We start from the raw sequence: 20978 nt of genomic DNA, 5'->3' as shown, positions 1-20978 counted from the left end.
GCTGGATTTTTTTTTTTTTTTTTCAAAGGACACTGGAAAATCACTGAAGGATTTTAAGGGATGGAACTAACAGTATACAATTTACATTATATATATATATATACACACACACACACACACACAAATTTTTATACTTTAAAAATCACTCTGGCTGTTTTGTTAACGATGGGTTTCAGGGGGAAAGAGAAGAAGCAGCCTAGTTTAGCAGTCTAGGCTTGGTCTGAGGTAGTGGTTGAGAAGACAGAAAAACATGGATGGATTTTTAGATATATTTTGGAGGTAAAATGGCCAAGACCTGATGATCGATGCCAAAATGAGCAGATAAAATAGGCTGTTGCAATAGGGGTTTTTGGGCAGGCAAAGGAGTATTAAAATTTAGTTTACAGAATATGTTTGAGATATTTATTAGGTGCTCAAGTGGGTATGTCAAATCAGCAGGTGGGTATATACAAATCTGCAGGTAAGAGGTCTGAGGCAAGACACATACTTATGGGAATCCTTACCATACATGAAAGCCACATGGAAATACATACTACCTACAGAAGAGTCCGGAGCAAGAAAGCCCAAGATAGGCACTCCAACGTTTAGACGTCAGGTAGAAGAGGAAGAACTGGCCAAAGGATACTGAAAATGAAAAGCCAAATAAAGCAGGAAGAAAACAAGGAGTGTGTGGCAGTACAGAAGTCAAAAGACAATGGTTCTAGGGTGCCTAGGTGGCTCAGTCGTTAAGCATCTGCCTTCGGCTCAGGTCATGGTCCCAGGGTCCTGGGATCGAGCCCCACATCGGGCTCCCTGCTCGGCGGGAAGCCTCCTTCTCCCTCTCCCTCTCCTCCTGCTGTGTTCCCTCTCTCACTGTGTCTCTCTCTCTGTCAAATAAATAAAATCTTTAAAAAAAAAAAAAAAGACAATGGTTCAAATCAATGATGTTAAACACTGCCTATGTTCGTATGAACAGAAAAAGAAAACTGGCAAAACAGAAGTCATGGTTGACTCTATCTAAAGCAGCTTCGGTTTAGCACAGAGGACAGCAGACACTGTGAGTAGTGAAGGTGGGGTGTGAAAGTGAAAACAGTTTATGTAGATCATTTTTGGGAAGTCTGGCTGGGAAGGGCAGCAAAGACTTGACAGAGCAGCTGGAAGAGGGATGGCAATACAGGGGCATAAGAGATACCAGATCATGTACCTTGGTTGACAGGAATGACCTAGAAGAGAGAGACCAATAAGAAAGACATGGCAGATGTTTCTGTTGTTCAAAATTAAAGTATGAAATGAGGCTGTCAATAGCTGAGGAGATAATGAAATATGAATTCCCCACATTTTAAAAAATATCTAGATCATGGTTTAGGATTTAGCAGGAAGATTAGAAAAAGCAGTAAGAGAACAGGAAGTCAAGCTAAGCCTCAAGGGTAATCCACTCTAAAAATATAAATTTAATTAACCATCCCAACGTTAGAGGAAAAATGCTACCAAATTGCAAACATCTGACTGAAAAATGTTTAATTCATGGATAACCTCATCATCCCTGTTAGATATCCCTTAAAAAATCTTAAAAATTATACACAGCCAGTTCAATTAAAATATCTTTAAATTACCTACCCAGCCACTGTTAGGCACTGAAGTTCAGCTGCAATTCTTATAGGATGACTTGTTGGAATTAAGTGTTTTAGAGCAATTTTCTCTTCAGGTCCTACTTGTAACTGTGCTGTGGCCAAATAAACAGAGCTAAAAGTGCCTGTAAAACAATTTATTAGATTTTTCAATATTTGGTTTTTAAAAATGTCAATGAAACGATGCTAAAATAGATCCTAAAAACTGTTTGGAATCCATAAAATTATCCTAATCATTAATATATTTAATGATATTAAACACGAAGAGTAACATTCATAAATACAACTTTCAATTTTTAATAAATTCTTAACTGCTCTCAGTTCTTTACAGGGTATATTAATTTACCAAAGCTCTACAGCAAATCTATTTGCCTGGGTTAAAATAAAATTTTTCCATGGTCACAATCCATTCTAATAACTATTTTTCTATAATACTGTCATTTGAAATTACTTTCTTACGATGTGGATACAGGTCTGTTAGAAGCAGAAATGTTAATAGTCTTCAGGGAAAAAAACCTACAAAAACACCTAGGCTTTTAAATTCAGCATTAAACTAAACAGAAAACATAAAAGAGTTAGTGGCCAGTTAAATGTGAGAAATACTGAGTTAAAACAAATTGATAAATTTCTCTACTACAAAATTTTCCAGAGCTTTAATGTGTTTTAAGTACATCACGAATAACCAAAAGGGAGCTATACCTACTACATTTTCCAACTTATTTAGCCATAGAACACTCTCCTCCTCCTTCCCCCCTCCAAGAATAGCTATCAATTTGTTAGGAGGACACCAGTGGATTCCAGAACAGAGTTCTGAGCACTAAGTCAGAACACACTGGGATTCAGTCCCGCACCCTGTTCAGCACAGAGTTTCTTCTCTCTCTCCCTCTACCCCTCCGCCCTGCTCATGCTCTTTCTGTCTGAAATAAATAAAATCTTTTTTAAAAATTTCTAAAAAAACAAAAAAGGTAAGGAAAAGATGGAAAGATCTACTTCTTACATCCCAAATCATCTCATCTTCTAATTCTTCTGCCCCCAATGACCCAGCCTTTTCTTGTCTGACGCTTTTCGTTGTCAAAAGCAAACAATGAAGTAAGTGGAAGGTTTTTTGTTTTTAACTATTTAGGCATTTCCCAATATAGCCACCAAAAACTTCTATTATCTTTTACCTTCTCATTCACTTCACAATTGATAAATTTACCCTTCATTCAGTCAACAAGATTGCCAGTCTCTCAATGACATTTATGTTAACACCATTCTTTTTTTAAAAATTTATTGGGGGGGAGGAAAAGAGAATCTCAAGCAGACTCCCCACTGAGTGTGGAGCCCGATGCAGGGCTCAATCCTTCGACCCTGAGATCGTGACCTGAGCCGAAACCAAGAGTCGGACACTTAACCAACTGAGCCACCCCAATACTGACTATTTTATAAACATCGTACCACTTTATTTTCATCTATTTTGCCACGTTAGGTTTCATACATGTTTCAATGTACAGTTCTACCTAACTATAATGGAGAAAGGAAAAGGAGCTGACTTCCTTTGATCAAATTCCTCCATATGAATTTACAATTTCTCATTTTTAATAATTATTATTAATGATATATTAGTATATCAATACTTTTAATGGTATAACAGCATAAAGATTAAAATAGGACTATTCATTTTACTGTAAATACTTATTCTTTCACTCTTTCCAGGGGAAAATGAAAACCTGATGTCATAATTAGTAATATGACCATGGTCTTAATATTTTAGAAAGGATATACTTTTCAATAGGAAATAGTAATGAAAATCAAGATTATACAAAGGAAAATGTAAGGAAAAGAAACTTAAAAATAAAGTATATCTCTAAGTTACCTTCTCCAATTTTGTCCTTAATCTTAAACAGATTACCAAGCTGTGGTACAGCTTCATAAAGCTTCTCAATATCTTTTTTAACACCTATCAAGGAGGAAGAATTTATAGTTATAATTAATGAGAGTATATTTTATACTTTAAGTTAAAATCAACTCGAAATAAATCCTAAAACGAGTAATTAAATTACAAATTTAAAAATTGCTATGCTAAATCTCAAAATCATGATAAAAATACTTAAAATCCCGTTAAATTGCTGTAACACACACACCTCTTGAACAAACAGATAAAACTGGTAAGTCCCAGAATCACACACATCAAACTGGTATTATTCTGGAATTACATACTAGCAGATACATTGTCACTGCACAGAGTACAACACAATAAAGAAGCTAAATTAAAAAACTAACAATTTGTCCTGTGATCACTAGATGGCATGACAAGGACATAATGCAATCTTCTTTAAAACTATTTCTTTCCCCCAAAGACACAAAATCTTACAGACTTGGGAAAGTTTTATATATTGAATATTCACAGTGTACCTCCAAGAGAAAAGTCTACCAAAGCTCTCAGGAATGTTAGAAATATTTTTAAAGAATTGTCCCAGGGGCGCCTGGGTGGCTCAGTTGGTTAAGTGACTGCCTTCGGCTCAGGTCATGATCCTGGAGTCCCAGGATCGAGTCCCGCATCGGGCTCCCAGCTCAGCAGGGAGTCTGCTTCTCCCTCTGACCCTCCTCCCTCTCATGCTCTCTGTCTCTCATTCTCTCTCTCTCAAATAAATAAATAAAATCTTTAAAAAAAAAAAAATTGTCCCAATTATCAATAGTATCCTCTATTCTTGAGAGCAAATACGATAAATTGCTACCTTTTTTTTTTTTTAAGATTTTATTTATTCATTTGACAGAGAGAGACACAGTGAAAGAGGGAACACAATCAGGGAGAATGGGAGAGGGAGAAGCAGGCTTCCCACAGAGCAGGGAGCCCAATGTGGGGCTCGATCCCAGGACCCTGGGATCATGACCTGAGCCGAAGGCAGACGCTTAACGACTGAGCCACCCAGGCGCCCCAATAAATTGCTACTTTTAAATAAATATAAGCTCTTTGCAAAAATACACGTGGTTAAAATAAGGAGAGGCAATAATACCTGTTGTGATAAACTACTGGATATAAAAGAAAACTACATACTTATTAAGAGTCATTGGATTTTGGGAGGGAGGAGCAAGATGGCAGAGGAGTAGGAGACCTAAATTATGTCTGGTCCCAAGGAATTCAGCTAGATAGGGATCAAACCATTCTGAACACCTACGAACTCAACAGGAGATCTAAGAGAAGAATAGCAGCAACTCTCTGAACAGAAAAGCGACCACTTTCTGGAAGGTAGGACGTGTGGAGAAGTGAATCTGAGGCGATATTCGGGAGGATAGACAGCGGGGGAGGGGGCCTCCGTTGGCTGCTTCTGGCAAGTGATAGAGTAGCGGAGCACAAAATCGGAACTTCCAGAAATCTGCTCTGCTGGGGGATGTCACTCCAGTGGCTAAGCAGGGGGTGGAACCCTTGCTGGGACAGTGGGGCCTCAGGACCCTCGGGGTCACAGAAAGACCAGGGGTGCCTGAGTGTGGCAGAGTTCCCAGGGATTGGAGCAGGGAAGCCGGGGGCAGAGACGGAGCCGAGGAGGGGGCTCTCAGCTCGGGGTTGCCATAAACCGAGATCCGTGGCACAGTCGGGCCACTGCTCTTCCATCAGGGACCCAACAAGCGGCAGATCCGGGGAGACTCCCCTTCCTCCCCCCGGGGAGGAGCAGCGTGGGAGCACACTGCAGGCATCTGCTGGGTTTGGAGACTCCACACTGGGTCAGGTGCCAGAGACAGAAACGCTTGGTCACAGGCAAGGTGAGCACGGAGTGCGGCCGGAGACCAGGGAGCTGGGAGTGATTGACTGGTTTTCTCTGGGGCTCATGGAGGAGTAGAGCCCCGAGTTCTCAGCTCCTCCAGGGCAGAGATTGGGAGGCCGCCATTTCACTCTCATCCTCCAAAGCTGTACGGAAAGCTTGCAGGAAACAAAAGCTACAGAGAGCAAACCTGAGCAGATTACCTAGCCCGGACCCAGCAAGGGCGGGGAAATTCTGCCTCCGGCAAAGACATTTGGGAACCACAGCAACAGGCTCCTCCCCCAGAAGATCAGCAAGAACAGCCAGCCAAGACCAACTTCACCTATCAATAAGAACAGCAGAACTCCAGCGCTAGGGGAATACTGCACATAAAATTCATGGCTTTTTTCCCCATGATTCTTTAGTCTTTCAAAGTTAATTTTTTTTTTTTTTACTTTTTCTTTTTTGAATTTTTCTTTTTCCCTTTTTTAATCAACATCTTATCAATCCCTTTTTATTTTTCATTTTTAATATATATACATATTTTTTAAGATTTTATTTATTTTTTGACAGAGAGACACACAGCGAGACAGGGAGAAGCAGGCTTCCCGCAGAGCAGGGAGCCCGATGTGGGGCTCAATCCCAGGACCCCGGGATCATGACCTGAGCCAAAGGCAGACACTTAACGACTGAGCCACCCAGGCGCCCCTATTTTTCATTTTTAGAGTCATATTCTATCCCTTCATAGTAGTTAACCTTATTTTTGGTATATATATGTGTATATATATATATATATATACATAAGTTGTTCTCTCTTTAAAACGTGGGGATACAGTTTCTTCTAACAGACCAAAATATACCCTAAATCTCTAGTGTATGGCTTTGTTCTAGTCTCCTGCCTGATCACATTCTCTTTTTTTTTTTTAAATCCTCTTTTTTCAACCAACTTTTTTTTTTTTTAAGATTTTATTTATTTATTTGAGACAGAGAGAATGAGAGAGAGAGAGCACATGAGAGGGGGGAGGGTGAGAGGGAGAAGCAGGCTCCTTGCTGAGCAGGGAACCCGATGCGGGACTCGATCCAGGGACTCCAGGATCATGACCTGAGCTGAAGGCAGTCGCTTAACCAACTGAGCCACCCAGGCGCCCTCAACCAACTTCTTATCAATTCCTTTTATAAAATCTTTTATAATTTTCATCTTTACAGTCATATTCCATCCCTTCATCGTATTAACCCTTATTTTTGTACATATATAAGTTTTTCTTTCTTTAAAATTTTGGAAGTCACTTTCTTCTAACAGACCAAAATATGCCCAAAATCTGGTGTGTGGCACTGATCTATGCACCAGCCTGATCATATTTGATCATATTCTGTTTTGTTGTTGTTTTTGTTGTTTGTTTTTATCTTTTTCTTTTTCTCTTTTCTTTCTTTCCCTTTCTCTTCCCCCGGTTTCAGGTCTCTTCTCATTTGTTTAGTGTATATTTTTCTGGGGACGTTGTTACCTGTTACCATTTTGTTCTCTCATTCATCTATTCTCCTCTGGACAAAATGACAAGACGGAAAAAACCACCTCAACAAAAAGAACAAGAGGCAGTACCAACTGCCAGGGACCTAATCAATACGGACATGAGTAAGATGTCAGAACTAGAGTTCAGAATGATGATTTTAAAGATACTAGCTGGGCTTGAAAAAAGCATGGAAGATATTAGAGAAATGCTTTCTGGAGAAATAAAAGAACTAAAATCTAACCAAGTCAAAATCAAAAAGGCTATTAATGAGGTGCAATCCAAAATGGAGGCTCTAACTGCTAGGATAAATGAGGCAGAAGAGAGAATTAGCGATATAGAAGACCAAATGATGGAAAATAAAGAAGCTGAGAAAAAGAGAGATAAACAACTACTGGATCACGAAGGCAGAATTCGAGAGATAAGTGATACCATGAGACGAAACAATATTAGAGTAATTGGGATCCCGGAAGAAGAAGAAAGAGAGAGGGGCAGAAGGTATACTGGAGCAAATTATAGCAGAGAACTTCCCTAATTTGGGGAAGGAAACAGGCATCAAAATCCAGGAGGCACAGAGAACCCCCCTCAAAATCAATAAAAATAGGTCAACACCCCGACATCTAATAGAAAACTTACGAGTCTCAGAGACAAAGAGAAAATCCTGAAAGCACCTCAGGAGAAGAGATCTGTAACCTACAATGGTAGAAACGTTAGATTGGCAACAGACCTATCCACAGAGACCTGGCAGGCCAGAAAGGACTGGCATGATATATTCAGAGCACTAAATGAGAAAAATATGCAGCCAAGAATACTATATCCAGCTAGGCCTTCATTGAAAATAGAAGGAGAGGGGCACCTGGGTGGCTCAGTTGTTAAGCATCTGCCTTTGGCTCGGGTCATGATCCCAGGGTCCTGGGATCGAGCCCCGCATTGGGCTCCCAGCTCAGCGGGAAGCCTGCTTCTCCCTCTCCCACTCCCCCTGCTGTGTTCCCTCTCTCACTGTCTCGCTCTCTGTAAAATAAATAAATAAAATCTTAAAAAAAAAAAGAAAGAAAATAGAAGGAGAGATAAAAAGCTTCCAGGACAAACGAAAACAAAAGGAATTTGGAAACACGAAACCAGCCCTACAAGAAATATTGAAAGGGGTCCTCTAAGCAGAGAGAGCCTAAAAGTAACATACACTAGAAAGGAACACAGACAATATACAGTAACAGTCACCTTACAGGCAATACAATGGCACTAAATTCATATCTTTCAATAGTAAACCCTGAATGTAAATGGGCTAAATGCCCCAATCAAAAGACACAGGCTATCAGAATGGATAAAAAAACAAGACCCATTGATATGCTGTCTGCAAGAGTCTCATTTTAGACCCACAGACACCCCCAGATTGAGAGTGAGGGGGTGGAAAACCATTTACCATGGTGATGGGACACCAAAAGAAAGCTGGGGTGGTAATCCTTATATCAGACAAATTAGATTTTAAACCAAAGACTATAATAAGAGATGAGGAAGGACACTATATCATACTTAAAGGGTCTACCCAACAAGATCTAACAATTGTAAATATCTATGCCCTAACATGGGAGCAGCCAATTATATACGCCAATTAATAACAAAAGCAAAGAAACACATTGACAACAATACAATAATAGGGGGGGACTTTAACACCCCCTTACTGAAATGGACAGATCATCTAAGCAAAAGATCAACAAGGAAATAAAGACTTTAAATGACACACTGGACCAAATGGACCTCACAGATATATTCAGAACATTCCATCCCAAAGCAACAGAATACACATTCTTCTCTAGTGCCCATGGAACATTCTCCAGAATAGATCACATCCTAGGTCACAAATCAGGTCTCAACCGGTACCAAAAGATTGGGATCATTCCCTGCATATTTTCAGGCCACAATGCTTTGAAACTAGAACTCAATCACAAGAGGAAAGATGGAAAGAACTCAAATACATGGAGGCTAAAGAGCATCCTACTAAAGAAAGAATGGGTCAACCAGGAAATTAAAGAAGAATTAAAAAAATTCATGGAAACAAATGAAAATGAAAACACAACTGTTCAAAATCTTTGGGATGCAGCAAAGGCGGTCCTAAGAGTAAAGTATATAGCAATACAAGCTTTTCTCAAGAAACAAGAAAGGTCTCAAATACACAACCTAACCCTACACCTAAAGGAGCTGGAGAAACAACAGCAGATAAAGCCTAAAGCCAGCAGGAGAAGAGAAATAATAAAGATCAGAGCAGAAATCAATGAAATAGAAACCAAAAGAACAGTTGAACAGATCAACGAAACTAGGAGCTGGTTCTTGGAAAGAATTAACAAGATTGATAAACCCCTGGCCAGACTTATCAAAAAGAAAAGAGAAATGACCCAAATAAATAAAATCATGAATGAAAGAGGAGAGATCACAACCAACACCAAATAAACACAAACAATTATAAGAACATATTAGGAGCAACTATATGCCAGTAAATCAGATAATCTGGAAAAAATGGATGCATTCCTAAAGATGTATCAACTACCAAAACTGAACCAGGAAGAAATAGAAAACCTGAACAGACCTATAACCACTAAGGAAATTGAAGCAGTAATCAAAAATCTCCCAACAAACAAGAGCCCAGGGCCAGATGGCTTCCCAGGGGAATTCTACCAAACATTTAAAGAAGAATTAATACCTATTCTTCTGAAACTGTTCCAAAAAATAGAAATGGAAGGAAAACTTCCAAACTCATTTTATGAGGCCACCATTACCTTGATCCCCAAACCAAAGACCAAAAAGGAGAATTACAGACCAATATCCTTGATGAACATGGATGCAAAAATTCTCACCAAAATACTAGCCAACAGGATCCAATAGTACATTAAAAGGATTATTCATCACAACTAAGTGGGATTTATGCCTGGGCTGCAAGTTTAGTTCAACATCTGCAAATCAATTAATGTGATACATTAATAAAAGAAAGAACAAGAACCATATGATCCTCTCAATAGATGCAGAAAAAAGCATTTGACAAAGTACAGCATCCTCTCTTGATCAAAACTCTTCAGAGTATAGGCATAGAGGGTACATATCTCAATATCATAAAAGCCATCTATGAAAAACCCACAGCGAATATCATTCTCAATGGGGAAAAACTGAGAGCTTTTCCCTAAGGTCAGGAACACAGCAGGGATGTCCACTATCACCACTGCTATTCAACATAGTATTAGAAGTCCTAGCCACAGCAATCAGACAACAAAAAGAAATAAAAGGCATCCGAATCGGCAAAGAAGAAGTCAAACTCTCACTCTTTGCAGATGATATGATACTTTATGTGGAAAACCCAAAAGACTCCACCCCAAAATGGCTAGAACTCATACAGGAATTCAGTCAAGTGGCAGGATATAAAATCAATGCACAGAAATCAGTGGCATTCCTATACACCACCACCAAGACAGAAGAAAGAGAAAGTAAGGAGTCGATCCCATTTATAATTACACCCAAAACCATAAGATACCTAGGAATAAATCTAACCAAATAGGCAAAGAATCTTTACTCAGAAAACTATAAAATACTCATGAAAGAAATTGAGGAAGACACAAAGAAATGGAAAAAACGTGCCATGCTCATGGATCGGAAGAACAAATGTTGTGAAGATGTCAATGGCTACCTAGAGCAATCTACACATTCAATGCAATCCCTATCAAAATACCATCAACATTTTCCACAGAGCTGGAACAAATAATCCTAAAATTTGTATGGAACCAGAAAAGACCCCGAAAAGCCAGAGGAATGTTGAAAAAGAAAAGCAAAGCTGGTGGCATCACAATTCCGGACTTCAAGCTCTATTACAAAGCTGTCATCATCAAGACAGTATGGTTCTGGCACAAAAACAGACACATAGATCAATGGAACAGAGTAGAGAGCCCAGAAATGGACCCTCAACTCTATGGTCAACTAATCTTCGACAAAGCAGGAAAGAATGTCCAACGGAAAAAAGTCTCTTCAACAAATGGTGTTGGGAAAATTGGACAGCCACATGCAGAAGAATGAAACTGGACCACTTCCTTACACCACACACAAAAATAGACTCAAAATGGTTGAAAGACCTAAATGTGAGACAGGAGTCCATCAAAATCCTTGAGGAGAACACAGGCAGCAACCTCTTCGACCTTAGCCACAGCACCTTTTTCCTAGAAACATCACCAAACGCAAGGGAAGCAAGGGCAAAAATGAACTATTGGGACTTCATCAAGATAAAAAGCTTTTGCACAGCAGAAGAAACAGTCAACAAAACCAAAAGACAACCGACAGAATGGGAGAAGATATTTGTAAATGACCTATCAGATAAAGGGCTAGTATCCAAAATCTATAAAGAACTTACAAACTCAACACCCAAAGAACAAATGATCCAATCAAGAAATGGGCAGAAGACATGAACAGACATTTTTCCAAAGAAGACATCCAGGGCGCCTGGGTGGCTCATTGGTTGAGCGACTGCCTTCGGCTCAGGTCATGATCCCAGGGTCCTGGGATCGAGTCCCGCATTGGGCTCCCTGCTCGGCAGGGAGTCTGCTTCTCCCTCTGATCCTCCCCCCTCCCATGTACTCTCTCTCATTCTCGCTCTCAAATAAATGAATAAATCTTAAAAAAAAAAAAAAAAGACATCCAAATGGCCAACAGACACATGAAAAAGTGCTCAACATCACTCGGCATCAGGGAAATCCAAATCAAAACCTCAATGAGCTACCACCTCACACCAGTCAGAATGGCTAAAATTAACAAGTCAGGAAACGACACATGTTGGCGAGGATGCGGAGAAAGGGGAACCCTCCTACACTGTTGGTGGGAATGCAAGCTGGTGCAGCCATTCTGGAAATAGTATGGAGGTTCCTCAAAAAGTTGAAAATAGAGCTACCATACGATCCAGCAATTGCACTACCGGGTATTTACCCCAAAGATACAAATGTAGGGATCCAAAGGGGTACGTGCACCCCAATGTTGATAGCAGCAACGTCCACAATAGCCAAACTATGGAAAGAGCCAAGATGTCCATTGACAGATGAATGGATAAAGAAGATTTGGTATATATATACAACGGAATATTATGCAGCCATCAAAAGGAATGAAATCTTGCCATTTGCAACGACATGGATGGAACTGGAGGGTATTATGCTGAGCGAAATAAGTCAATCGGAGAAAGACATGTATCATAGGACCTCACTGATATGAGGAATTCTTAATCTCAGGAAACAAACTGAGGGTTGCTGGAGTGGTGGGGGGGTGGGAGGGATGGGGTGGCTGGGTGATAAGACATTGGGGAGGGTATGTGCTATGGTGAGCACTATGAATTGTGTAAGACTGTTGAATCACAGACCTCTACCTCTGAAACAAATAATACATTATATGTTAAAAAAAAAAAAAAAAGAACATAGCAGGAAGGGAAAAATGAAGGGCGGGAAATCGGAGGGGGAGACGAACCATGAGAGACTATGGACTCTGAGAAACAAACTGAGGGTTCTAGAGGGGAGGGGAGTGGGGGGATGGTTTAGCCTGGTGACGGGTATTAAAGAGGGCACGTATTGAATGGAACACTGGGTGTTATACGCAAACAATGAATCATGGAACACTACATCAAAAACTAATGATGTGGGGCGCCTGGGTGGCTCAGTCGTTAGGCGTCTGCCTTCGGCTCAGGCCAGGGTCCCAGGGTCCTGGGATCAAGTCTCACATTGGGCTCCCTGCTCGGCAGGAAGCCTGCTTCTCCCTCTCCCACTCGCCCTTGCTTGTGTTCCCTCTATCGCTGTATCTCTCTGTCAAATAAATAAATAAAATCTTTAAAAAAAAAACAACTAATGATGTAATGTATGGTGATTAACATAATAACAAAAAGTCATTGGATTTTATTACAGTATCTAAGCCAACCATCAGCTACTTTTTCAGTTATAATAATAATTTGAATAGTGTATATAATGGTTTAAAACATTTTCAGGGGCGCCTGGGTGGCTCAGTTGGTTAAGCGACTGCCTTCGGCTCAGGTCATGATCCTGGAGTCCCTGGATCAAGTCCCGCATCGGGCTCCCTGCTCAGCAAGGAGCCTGCTTCTCCCTCTAACCCTCCCCCCTCTCATGTACTCTCGCTCTCTCAAATAAATAAATAAATCTTTAAAAAAAAAAAAAAAAAGACATTTTCAAACCGTTTTCAATGTATTATCTTTTCAGATCTTCACAATAGCACTGAGATATTGGCAGAACAGGTATTATCCTGATTTTCAGATAAGAAACCCTACTCAGGGAAGTGAAATCATTTGTCCATTTAACAAACACTGTATTTTTAAAAATGCTTAGCAATGGGTAGTTAAAAAAAATTTAACAAATTTGGTGCAGCCCCTGTTCTCTAGGAGCTCAGTCTAGTGGAAAAGACAGATTTTAAAAGCTCACTCTGAATACAAGACAGTAATTATAATAATACACGAATGCATATTTTACTAGATAGAAGGAGGCGGAGGGGAATGAACACATCTGAAGGTACCAGGAAGCTTCAGGTTGACAGTTAAGCTGTGTTTTGAAGCACTCACCAAGTAGAAAAAGTGGATGAGGCATTTTAGGAAGAAGGAACTATGTATGTAAAGACATGGAAAAGGAAAAAGACGTGGATTATTTTGTGGGGAGAGGTGGGTGAGGGAAGTAATGAAATTCAATGTGGCTGAAGAAGGGAAAGACAGAGAATGCAAGTGAAAGCCATGGAGATTTTTAAGCAGGATGATAAGAAGAGGACAAATTTGAGGGAGAGGAAGAACAACATTAAGATCTTTCAGAGACTAGGGGTGCCTCAGTTGGTTAAGTGGCTGCCTTTGGCTTAGGTCATGAACCTAGGGTCCTGGGATCAAGTCCCGCATGGGACTCCCTGCTCAGTGGGAAGTCTGCTTCTCCCTCTCCCTCTGACCTCCCCCCATGCTCTAGTGTGTGTGGGTGGGTGTGCACACACATTCTCTCAAATGAATAAAAAAAAAAAAAAGAGCTGGAACTATGTAACAGGCCAAGAAGATCTAGTCCAATATTCTTTCCACTATATCAATCCATATGAGGATTACTTTCCCATCTACTTCATAGGTGAAGTGGAGAAGCTTTATGGGTTTCAATACAAGAGGCAAGAATATAACCGTAACTATGCGTACCAGTTTTGGAGATGGGAGGCCTAAATTAAAATCCTGGCTCCAATATTTAACAGGCAGTATGACCTTCCTTGAGCACACAGCTTATCACTTTGAACCTTAGTCTCCCCATCTACAGAAAAGGGGTAATAACTGTACCCATGCCACTGAGATACTGTGAGGATTAAATGAAATAATATACATAAGAGAAACTTTTAACAACAATGCCTGGCATGTAGTAAATATTAAATAAAAGTGATCATTCTTATTGTTGTAATTATTGTTATTAACATTATTTCTTTAGCACTTTTGCTTTTATTATTCCCTCTACTTGAAATCTTTTTCTCATATAATTTCATGTGGCTGGCTCAATGTTCAGTCTTCTCTGACACCCTATTTAAAACAGCATTCCTCTCATTACTCACATTACCCTGCTTATTGTCTTTAGAGTACTTACTCACTATAAAATCATCCTGTTTTTTTGTTTGTTTGCTGTCTGCCTCCTCCCACTAGAATATAAGCTCCACCAGTACATTTCCCTATTTATGTAATTTACCATAGTACATTCAGCTCCTAGTTAGAAACGACTGGCATGTTTGTTCAATGAATGAATTATTACTATCATTATGGGGCATTCAGAGATAGCTGTGAGGAAAAAAAAAAATAAAAGTTTAGAAGTTACAAAAGAGTGAAGCCAAAGACAGTAGCAGCTACCTCACTATCAGCTACCACACTACTTCACTCTAAAAACCAAAACCAAGGCCTGGGGGGTAAAGCCAGCTTTCTAGCAGTGATAGTTGCCACAGTCAATTACAATCTTTTCTAATGAGTGTCAATTCCAACCAGCTTCAAATTCCAGTGTTATAGGAAAGGTACCATGAAAGGTACTAAAATGATATGTTCAATTTTATATTACCTTGATTCTGAAAAACAATTTTTAAAACTCTGAAATTGGGATGCAACCTACAATTATTGTCAGCCAGCATCAACAAACTTGCAGAACAGGTATCAGTACCTTAAAGAAAATCCAAGGAATCATAAAGGCGCATTCACATTTAACCCTTAAGCGCAGATGGTTGTAGGGAGAAATGGTAAAGGTGGTGAAGGAGAAATCAAATGTAGGACAACTCCACATAATTGGGCTTTTAGGAGTCCATTAACAATGGCTTTAAAAAAATAAACTTCAGGGGCGCCTGGGTGGCTCAGTTGGTTAAGCGACTGCCTTCGGCTCAGATCATGATCCTGGGGTCCCGGGATCGAGTCCCGCATCGGGCTCCCTGCTGGGCAGGGAGTCTGCTTGTCCCTCTGACCCTCCTCCCTCTCATGCTCTCTGTCTCTCATTCTCTCTGTCTCAAATAAATAAAATCTTTAAAAAAATAATAATAAATAAATAAATAATAAATAAACTTCAAAGAAATTCTGCATCACTAATGTATAGAGAACAATATTGTGAGGGGGGAAAATAGGATGTCGGTGAGTCTAAGTCCTAAATTGATTCAGAAGAGAAAGAGGTGAAATGTTTGTTTTCCTTTTTAATTATGTACCAGAGACATACAATTATTTATCTAATTAGATCTAAAAGAACTCTTTCAAAAAGTATAAAATAAAAAATTCCGGTGCTAAGAAAGCATTGTGTCATGGTATAACTGGCAGCATTTCTGAGCAGTATATAAAATGGTGTATCTAACAATGATACTTCCATACGACGGAGTATGTTAAGAAGCCTGTTTGTAGTCTTTTTATTACTAAATGTATTGAAGTGTTTGTGTGCATCTTTTGTTTTATGTGTATATATGATTAATAACACCAGGGTGCCTGGGTGGCTCAGTTGGTTAAGCGACTGCCTTCGGCTCAGGTCATGATCCTGGAGTCCCGGGATCGAGTCCCACATCGGGCTCCTTGCTCGGCGGGGAGTCTGCTTCTCCCTCTGCCCTTCCCCCCTCTCATGCTCTCTCTAATAAATAAATAAATCATAACACCAAAAGCTCTGTAGGAGTATGACACAGAGTTGTGCTGTCTACTAGTTTCATGCGACTATTCAAGATTTAAGCTAAAATTTAAAAAAATTAAAAATTTTCTCAGTCACACTAGCCACAGGTGACAACAGAGACATTTCCATTATCACAGAAGGTACTACTGGAGTGCTGATATAGAAGAGAGCCTAGATCCAGCTCTTATCACTAAACTACATTAATGTCCAGTTTCTTAACCTGCAAATCAAAGGGGTCAGGTTAGACGAACTTTACTTCCAAGTCTACAAGTTCCATATTTTGGAACTTCCCTCTGTAGTAGCATGAGCTGGCAGTTAGTAGTAGAGATGCTGGTTAACTATAAGAAATCACCAGAGAAAAATATATGTAATAAGGAACTACTGTAATGCACAAACCATGTGAATGACTGTGTAAGCTCAATGTGCTTCCATACCACTCACTACTAACTTGCTATGTACTTACCTGTCTTTACAAAACTCAAAATATGCTTAGTTTCCTGTCACTACACAGCAACTCTGACATTTTTAAACAACAGCAAAACTTTCTGACAACCAAACTGAATGCAAAATCCTCCAATCTAAAGTGGAGATAAGAGTAAACAGCGGAAGAGAGCGTTAATGTTAAACAATGGAAACTACTACTAAAGGCAGAGATGAATGAATATATACTTTGAGGATTAGGGCAAGACTGTGAAAAGTCTACAAGTCAAAAAATTAAGTGCCTATATTTTAAACATAAAGGTCTAGGCTTCTGTTTTGAAATTTTAAGTAAAATTTTTTTTCCTGCTACATAATATATCCAAGTAAGTAATTTTATTATTTTTTTTCCCAAACATATCCAAGTGGTTTTAATAAAGCCACTATACTCACTGTTTTCATCATTGCTGGCCTGTATAATCTATTTGTAACATAGCCAGAGTGATCCTGTGAAAGCTAAGTCACCATGTCACTATTTTGCTCAAACTAATAGTTTCATAACTCGCTTCGTATAAAAGCCGAGGAACTACCTCCTCTCTTCACACCTCTCTGCCATCACTCCCATCACCCTCCAGCTTCCACTCACAAGGACCTCTTTGCTACTCCTAAGTGCTAGGCACCTCCCATCTCAGGGCCTTCTCCCTTGCTGTTTCCTCTGCCAGGGAATGCTCCCCCAGATTTCTACATAACTCACTCCTTTAACACCTTCAAGTCTTAGTTCAACTGTTATCACACTGAAGTCTTCTCTGACCAATTACACTTATTAAAATCACAATCTCCTCCACCAACGCTTCCTATCTCCACTTCCCTTCTATTTTTTCTTCACAGTACTAACCACCTTTGAATATTTCTTTATTGTCTATCTTTCCCCTAGAATGAGGACATTGATTTTTGTCTATTTTATGCACTGATTTATCCCAGCACCTAGAGAAGTAACTGCACAGAATAAACATTTAATATTCATCATATAAATGAAATGTTTTCAATTACTTACCAAGGAGTAAAACTGACACTCCAGGAATATATGTGATGTTTATTCTGGAGTTTCATGTACTGCCTGACTTACATCTCTTAAACTAGGAAGATCATGTAATTTAACCCAAACTGAGGCACTCTTGAGAGTGAAAAGGGGTGCTAATAATAAGGACAGTGTGACAAGAGGCATAAACTGGATCTGTCCCAGGCAAATCATATGGCACATATAACCTATTTTAGTAGTATCAACTAAGAGCATCCACATAACACACCAAATGCATGCCTTATGGTATAGTTCAACAATACAAAGGAAAATAAACATTTGATACAATATTATGCCCAGTACTTTGTTCATTGGAGCATTTTTCTTAATAGGTAAAAATGGAAAACAATCTAAAGGTTCAATAAAGAAGGTAATTAAATTATAGCATACTATGCAATGAAACATTAGGCAGTCAATTTAAATCAAGCTGTAGATTTAATTACATAAGAAATGCTCAAGTTACATATTGCTAAGTAAAAAAATAAAGATTAGAAATAAGTTGGTTACATTCCTAATTTATTCTTTTCTTAAATGTACCTCTGTATGCACAGGAAGACTAAAGGACTGTAACAAAATGTCAACAGTGGCCATATTTGTATAGTGGGATACTATTTCCTTATTTTGGCTTTCTATATACTTTCTAAGTTTTCTTCAATAAGCATGTATAATTTTTTTATCAAAAAAAAAGCTATAAAAAACTGACAAATATCCCCAAACAAAAGATCCTGTTATTCATCCATTACACTAAGTATTTTACTTTATATCCTTGCATTAAGCCATTCACTGGGGGTGCGTGGGTGGCTCAGGGACACCTGGGCATCTGTCTCCAGCTCAGGTCATGATCTTGGGGTCCTAGAATGGAGCCCCAAGTCCAGCTCCCCGCTCAGCGAGGAGTCTGCTTCTCCCTCTGTCCCTCCCCTGCTTGTGCTCTCTCTCTCTCAGATGAATAAATAAAATCTTTAGAAGAAAATAAACCATTCATTCAAGTATTTTCAAGCACCTACTATGTGCTAGACACTATTAGGTTCTGGGAATACAAAGATACATAAAAAGTTCCCACCACTCAAAAGTTATTCCATCAAGGGAAAGTAAATCATATTAGATCATGAGACAGTTATGGGCCTGGATCTCATCAGCTTTACTCCTGACTGAAGTTGTTTTTGATATAACCTTAGCTTTTACTAAGAGTCATTAGAAAAAAGGTATTACTAAAATTTCAGCATGTTTTATGAATTATCAAAGGTACTGCTTGGGGCACCTGGGTGGCTCAGTTGGTTAAGTGTCTGCCTTCGGCTCAGATCATGATCCCAGGGTCCTGGGATCAAGCCCCGCATCGGGCTCCCTGTTCAGCAGGAAGTCTGCTTCTCCCTCTCCCGCTCCCACTGCTTGTGTTCCCTCTCTCGCTGTGTCTCTCTCTCTGTCAAATAAATAAATAAATGAAATCTTTAAAAAAAAAAAAAAAAGGTAGTGCTTATAAGGTTCAATGTTCTGATACGTAAAAGCCATAAAACTTTAGAAATTTAGAATAAAATTCATCTCTCTCTATTTCTCAGGTTTTCAGAAGAATATTAGAACAGTAGCCTTCACTTGAACATAATACTAGAACCAAGTCAGATTCATCTGTTCATATACTCTGCCTAATGTACAACATACACCAGGAGCTGTATGAGATACTGCCTCCAAGGAGCTTACAGTATAACTGAAAAGACAAATTACACGGAGTGCTAAAAAATACAAAAACGATAATACAATGACTCTGTTATTGTATTATGTGTCCAATGACATAGGGGAAAGCTGAATTGGGAAGAACAGGATAAATGGAAGAGGGACAGCATCCATGAAACTGGATGAAGTGGCATTTTAAGATTACTCTAGTAGCAGTGTACCAGATGAACTGGAGGATGGAAAAGAAGTGAAAGCAGGCAGTTTAGATAAGAAACTTCATTGCAATTCAGGAGCAAAGTGTAAGGGAACAAGTTACTGTGGTAGAAGTGGGAATGGAAAGAAGCAATGCCATACATATTAAAAAGAAGATAAAGCTGGGTAACCGAATATGGGGAGCAAATACAAATCACAAGTGAAGACATCTTTAAAGTTTTAAGCATAGATAACTGGAATAATAGTGGCTTTCACCACCAAAAATAGGGACATCAGAAAGGGTACTCATTTTGAAAGAGTTTAGTTTCAGTCAAAAAGCAAAAGCAAGTGATGTCATTCTTCTAGGGTGTTGTTAAAGTCTATTTTGTAGTGAATAAGTATATATCATGGATAGAAGGTCAAATTAATATCTTTTGGACAAGCACTAAATACGCTTAAAACAAAGATGGAAAAGATTTAGCTACCTTTTAGGAAAAAGAAAAATGGTCAACTGGGACTCCCCTATTTAACAAGTATTTATTAAAGGTCTATTATGTCCCAGGCACTGCTAGAGCAGGAATGAAGGTGCACATTTTAGTGTACAAGATCAAGTACTGTTTGTCCCCCTCCTTCTCACTTCAGGGTCTGGATTAGGGTCAAACAACACTTCATAAGGTACACGGAGAAACAGTGCTTTACTATTGCTAAACCATTTATTTTTGTCAGTGAATTCTGCTTTTCAACACTTTAACTGAAAATCCCTCCAATGTTGACTTCTAAATCCAAGTTTAATGCAATATGGTGAGGAGAGATAAGAACATAGGCCTAGGAGAAAAGAAATTCTAGTCTGAGTATCAACAAACTGTGTTCTTGGATAACCACCTTAGCAACTTCATCTGTAAAATGACGTGGATGGACTGTAATCCATTGCTATCCATCCACTGGATAGCAACCCAATCCTAAATCTAGATCCTAGGATGCTTTACTGATTTGTAAAATGCTCCCATATAATCATACAACTCACTTTACCATTCAGGAAGTTCCCTTTAAAAAAAATAATCGAAATCACAGAATTGTTGCCCGCACATCCTTGGAATTAAACACATACCTGGTAGTTTAAAATTCTGCTCATGTTTTTTTAAGGAGCCATCCACCTGAATCTGGTCACGCTGGGGAGAAAAAGCCATTGGTTCATCCATCTGAATCCCCAAAGACGCCTCCATCACAAAACAACTGGGATGCAAAATGCCAGCTAAGGGGTCATGTCCACAGGGGGAACAAAGCAGCTGTGAAAATTAGAATACTGGAGAAGATGAGAAGTTTAAATCACTCACTGAACCAAGCACTAAAAAATGCCACTCTCCCCAAAGGGGCAAACATTTAAGAGTGCACCCTATGTCTAAATCCCCAAAGGTGGGAAACCTGTGGGCCATTTCTAAGGATTCCATTTGCTTCACTTTCACCTTCCAGAAACACAAGCAGGGGGAACGAGGGGAAAATGTCCTAGTCAGGGGAGCTTCCTCGGCGGCCGGCGGCAGAGGAAAGGGTGTTGGTGGGAACCGGGGTGGCAGACCGCCCCGGCACCAGCCAGCTGGAGAATGGGGGAGCAGGGACAGGTTGCGGTAGGCCTTGTGGGGAGAGCGGTTTGACCT

The 20978-nt window shown here is 39.5% G+C and overlaps 1 protein-coding gene across 1 annotated transcript in view; it reads right to left on the bottom strand.

Annotated features, from left to right (window-relative positions):
- Window positions 1-20549, bottom strand: part of CDC7 (cell division cycle 7) — a 33241-nt gene extending 12692 nt beyond the window's left edge. The window contains exons 1-3 of the mRNA XM_021690045.2: window positions 20435-20549; window positions 3463-3546; window positions 1597-1732 (exon numbers count right to left, since the gene is read on the bottom strand). Of these exons, the coding sequence (XP_021545720.1) occupies window positions 1597-1732; window positions 3463-3546; window positions 20435-20549 (335 nt within the window). The remainder of the gene's footprint in view (window positions 1-1596; window positions 1733-3462; window positions 3547-20434) is intronic.
- Between the last annotated feature and the right edge of the window lie 429 nt (window positions 20550-20978).

The sequence above is a fragment of the Neomonachus schauinslandi genome, chromosome 4 (assembly GCF_002201575.2).
Source record: "Neomonachus schauinslandi chromosome 4, ASM220157v2, whole genome shotgun sequence".
Classification (NCBI taxonomy): Eukaryota; Metazoa; Chordata; class Mammalia; order Carnivora; family Phocidae; genus Neomonachus; species Neomonachus schauinslandi.
Note: the sequence above shows the minus strand (reverse complement) of the source record. Positions and strands in the feature narration are given on the sequence as shown.